General features: G+C 62.9%; 1 protein-coding gene across 1 annotated transcript; it reads right to left on the reverse strand.

Annotated features, from left to right (window-relative positions):
- Positions 1 to 1,196: 1,196 nt before the first annotated feature.
- LOC307096634 (ubiquitin carboxyl-terminal hydrolase 17-like protein 6) lies at positions 1,197 to 2,732 on the reverse strand (the record flags this gene model as incomplete). Its single annotated transcript, XM_079800941.1, has 1 exon — positions 1,197 to 2,732. One exon carries the CDS (start codon positions 2,730 to 2,732, stop codon positions 1,197 to 1,199), a length of 1,536 nt encoding a protein of 511 aa, XP_079657067.1.
- Positions 2,733 to 5,225: the final 2,493 nt, after the last annotated feature.

A 5,225-nucleotide genomic window follows, 5' to 3' on the forward strand; every position in this document is an offset into this window, starting at 1 on the left:
GGAGGTCTTGGTCCTAGGATGGTAGTTCAGACAAGGGAGGGAGGTCTGGGTCCCAGTGGGCGGTCTGGTACCTCACCTGGACATCTGGGTTATGGAATGGTGGTCTGGGTTACAGATAGAGAACTACATCCCTGATACAAGACTGTATTATATCCCTAATCCCTTAAATCCCTATATCCCTTATATCCCCTATATCCCTTATATCCCCTATATCTCTATATCCCCTATATCCCTATCCCCAGTGAGGATTAACCAAAAAATTATAAAATGGCAGCACTAGCACCTGGGGTGGGTTGGCCCCCAGGGGTGTGTGACAGCCTCTGCAGTTGTGTTGCTCCCCGCACGTGTTGTATAGAGGCCACAGATGCTGCTCAACACCCTGCAAGGCACACAGAGGCCCCAGTTCCCAACTGGATTATGTGTTAGAAACCTGGGAACCGGGATAATCTTCTCGGACCCGCCATGATGGTCTGGGACCCGGATGGAGGTCTGGGTCCTAGGACGGCAGTTCAGACCAGGGAGGGAGGTCTGGGTCCCTGATACAAGACTGGATTATATCCCTAGTCCCTTATAGCCCCATATCCCTATATCTTTTATATCCCCTATATCCCTATATCCCTTATATCCCTTTATACATTTACCCTTATATACCTATATTCCTATATCCCTTATATCTCTATATCCCATTATCCCTTATATCCCTTTATCCCTTATATCGCTATATCCCTTTATCCCTTATATGCCTTGATTCCTTATATCCCTATATCCCTTATATCGCTATATCCCTTATATCTCTATATCACTTTATCCCTATATCCCTATGTCGATTATATCCCCATATCCCCATTTCCAATATCCCTTATATCCGTTATATCCCCTATATCCCTATACGTTGTGGGGATTAACCAAAAAAAAAAAGGCAGCACCAGGTCCTGGGGTGGGTTGGGCCCCGGGAGTGTGTGGCAGCCTTTGCAGCTGTGTTGCTCCCCACACATGTTGTATACAGGACACAGATGCTGCTCAACACCCTTGATCTGGCCCCTTGAAAAGTGTACCCGCCCCCCACTTCCACACACCCTCCCAATCGCCCCTGCACCACGCCCCCCACGCCCGCCCTCCCCCCCCCCCCCCCCCCACCCTTCAGCGCTCAGCCCAAGGCTCTCCTGCAGGCTCCTGGGCCACTCCTGCTGCTGGCATCACTGGCACGCGGGCACGGACCTGTGCCCCTGCTTCTTCTTCTTCTTCCTGTTCGCCTTGGCTCCCCCTCTGGGACCAGGGCCTTGGCCAGTGCCCTTGGCCCCCCCGGGGAGGACGTCCCCGGCTGGATGGTTGAGCAGGCGGTCCGCCGTGCCCCCTCGGTCCCGGGACTGGTGAATGAGGACGGCTTCGGCGGGCACCGCACACGCGACCTCCCTGAGGTTGGACTGAGGCTTGGGCCGGGATGGCTCCTGGGGCCGTCGCCGCTGCTCTCGCACGGGCTCCTTGGACCCGGGACCCGTGAAGTTGGGGGCACTCTCGGGACCCCGTTGGGTCGACGCCTCGACCTTGTGCTCGGTCCCGGGGCATGTGGGTTTCCCACTGTCTCCTTCCAGTTCACTGGTCTGGACGTAAAAGAGCACATAGGCGCGTTGGCTCAGGGCCTCAGAAGCGTCGCAGGCGGTCACCTGGGCGTCGTCCATCTTAAACCACCGGCCGCCCGCGGTTCGGACGTAGCAGAAGTAGTGGCCGCTGTGGCAGGTGCGGCCCGAGTGGACCAGCACGGCGTAGAGCCGGTACAGCAGCGGGCCCGCGTGGCGCCCCTGGGACAGGTAGGGCCGCAGGTCCAGGTGCTCCGGGTAGCGCACGTCCCGCTCCACCTTGCTGTCCGCGAGCGCCGAGAACCGCTTCAGCACGAGCGTGAGCACCCTGGAGGCCGCGTGCAGGCGCAGCGTCTTGGTGGCCGGCACCTTCCGGCGGCACTTGCCGCACTGGTAGCCGTCGGCCCCGCCCAGCCGCTCGGGCCTCACCAGCAGCTCCAGGGCCTGGGTCACGCTCTGCGCCGCCTGGATGTCCAGGCCGATGTCCAGGTAAGGGTCCAGGGTGTCGGACACGCCCTGGCAGCGGAGGCACTGGATCCGAGATCTCCAGTGGCCTCCAAAGACCCGACGGATCAGGGTGGCGTCCTCCTGGGAGGGCCGGCCCGGCGGCGACGGCGGCCGCTCCTCAGGCACACAGGCCCGCTGCAGGGCGTCCAGCGTGAACAGGAGGAACTCGTGGGCGTCCTCCTGCCGGTACGCGTGGAAGCCCGCGAGCAGCTCCCCCTCGGGCACGATGACGTCCCCGGGGCGCAGGAGGGCCCGGGTCACGTGAGCCTGCAGGGCGCACAGGGCGCAGGACGCCCGCCGCCCGCAGGCCCCCGAGTGCCGCCCGGACAGCAGGTAGCGGGCCAGGGGCGGGGTGTAGCTGAGGCACTGCAGGGCCGCGTTCGCGTAGCAGGTGTTGCCCAGGTTCTGAAGCCCGGCCCCCACCGCGTGGGGTCTCCCCGGGCTCCAGCTCCCACTCGGAGGAGGGGTGTCGGCGGGAGCCAGTGGGCCCCGCGGGGCGCACCGGCTCTCCCGGGGCAGTGGTGGTTCCTGAGGCCCGCGGGGGCCACAGTGGACTTCCGCGGCCCCATCACCGAATCCAGCGGATTCGACCTTCGGGGGGTGCCTGAGCTGAAGCTCCTCTTCCCGGTGCGCAGAAGCGGCCTCCATGTCCGCGGACAGGGCCTTCGCGAGATCTCTCCCCTGAAAGCTCCCTTGGAGAACGAAGCGTCAGGGGCAGAGGAGGTCTGAGAATGAAGGCCCTGGCCGCCCCACCCGCCCTTTTATAGGCCCAGAGCGTGCTGGGAGGAGCCACGAGCTCCACCAATCAGTGGCCCCCAGGCTTGATGGAATCAACTTTAGGGTGTGGGCCCTCCTGCCCCAGGCGGACCCAGGCACACCTTTCAGGTGGGATTAACGCAAGGGTCTCGAGAAAAGGTGCTCCTGAACAGAGGCTGGTCTCCGCGCCCCACGCCTGGTGTTCCTCGAAGAAAGGGGAGGGAGACGGGAGACGCAGACACACCGAAGCTGGCCTTGGAGGTCGTGGGAGGCGGACGCTGGAGTTGAAGGCACTGGGCCAGCGACACCAGAGGCCACCAGCGGTCCCGCCCAGCGACCTCAGAGACCTCAGACGGAAAGGGGTCCCGCTGGCACCTTGATTTTTGACTTCTGCCATCTGGACTCTCGGGGAATGCCTTTCTCTTCTGGTACGCCACCTCGTTGGTGGTAGCGGGACATGGCGAATCTAGGAAAGGCATAGGATGCCGTCCTTAAGACGGGCTGCACGACGTCTGTCTCTCAAAACCATTTAATCGAATGAGGTCAGTTTTCCTGTACATGTGATCACAATCTCGCGTGAGCGCCAAATATCATACGCAGGCCCGAGCCACGAGGAAAACAGCCACGGTGAATCTCCCAGACGTGGATCACTCGGCAGAAATCTTGGTAGCCGTCCTTGTGCTGCCACGTGTTCGCGTGTTCGTCAGCGGTCTCCCAGGCACACTCGCTGATTGAGTGCTCTGAACGCATCCATGAGCACGCCCCTCCCCCCACCTACCACCAGTCGCCTCGCGCCAAACACCCCCCCGCCCCCCCCCCCCTGTCCCCGCAAGTCCCTGCATTCTCATAGACAGCGCTCCTTGCAGGACGTTCGCTCGTCCCCCTCCAGCCCCCCCACCCCACCCCCGCCACCCCCTCGGGTCTCCCCAGACCTGGAGAGGTCCAGGCACCTGGCTCTGCCTCCCCCAGAGGAGGCTGCGGGGCGGACACACACACACACACACACACACACACACACACACACACATTAGCGCTCATCGACCAGCAGAGGGCGCCACGGGCCTGCCGAAGCGTTTCCCGGGCTTAGAGAGGACTTGGGAGATTCCGCAGGTGCCCGAGGACCCCCGCAGGACACCTTCTCCACGTCTTGCAGGGCGGCACCACCGTTTGCTGGGTCGGAGAGGCGACCACACATGTTTAGACAGGATCGGGTGGGCCCAGGACAACCCTCTTTGGCAATGGCGGACGGACCCGGGGGCTGGGGGCTGCGGTGCAAAACCTGGAGGACTCTGGGGCAGCTGGTCACACATTTCCCGGCCTCTCCAGGGTGGCAAGAGCAGTGACAGCCCACTAGGGAGGGGTTGGAAATGTTTTGGGGGCTCTCGTGCGCCACACAAGCCTCCCGGCTGTGCTGGGCTGCCGATCCTGGGATCCTGGGAGGGCGCCGGGACGTTTGCCTGCAGTCGTGGCCACCCTGCGGGTATGATCCACCCGGGTTCACATCAGCACAGCTGGGCATGCGCCTTGGGAGGGGGACATCGAGCCATTCCAGTGATTAGTCACAGGAGTGGAGACCCAGCTCCTCCACGGGGCAGAACTGGGGCCTGGGAGTGCAGGCAGATCTGGGAAGCGGACGCCAAGGGCTGATGGGCTGATGGGCTAATGGGCTTCAGGACGCGGGGCACGTGAACAGAGAGACTAAAATCAATGCGCACAACCACGCCCCTTCCTCCTCCTCCCACCTTCCTCCTGTCGCCCCCTTTCTCTAGCCCCTCACCCCCCTACATGGGTTCAGGAGTATCCAACTTTGCCAAAATTGCGATTTTGTGCCGCCCATCACTGACCCTTGACCTGGCACCCTGGAAAGTAGCACACACACACACACACACACACACACACTTCCACACACCCTCCCAATCCCCCCCGCACCACGCCCACCACGCCCGCCCCCCCCCCCCAACCCCAACCCCTCAGCGCTCAGCTCAAGGCTCTCCCACAGGCTCCTGGGCCACTCATGCTGCTGGCATCACTGGCACGCGGGCACGGACCTGTGCCCCTGCTTCTTCTTCTTCTTCTTCTTCCTGTTCGCCTTTGCTCCCCCTCTGGGACCAGGGCCTTGGCCAGTGCCCTTGAGCCCCCCGGGGAGGACGTCCCCGGCTGGATGGTTGAGCAGGCGGTCGGCCGTGCCCCCTCGGTCCCGGGACTGGTGAATGAGGACGGCTTCGGCGGGCACCGCACACGCGACCTCCCTGAGGTTGGACTGAGGCTTGGGCCGGGATGGCTCCTGGGGCCGTCGCCGCTGCTCTCGCGCGGGCTCCTCGGACCCGGGACCCGTGAAGTTGGGGGCACTCTCGGGGCCCCGTTGGGTCGACGCCGCGACCTTGT

Source organism: Cnephaeus nilssonii (assembly GCF_951640355.1).
Source record: "Cnephaeus nilssonii genome assembly, contig: SCAFFOLD_55, whole genome shotgun sequence".
NCBI classification, from domain to species: Eukaryota; Metazoa; Chordata; class Mammalia; order Chiroptera; family Vespertilionidae; genus Cnephaeus; species Cnephaeus nilssonii.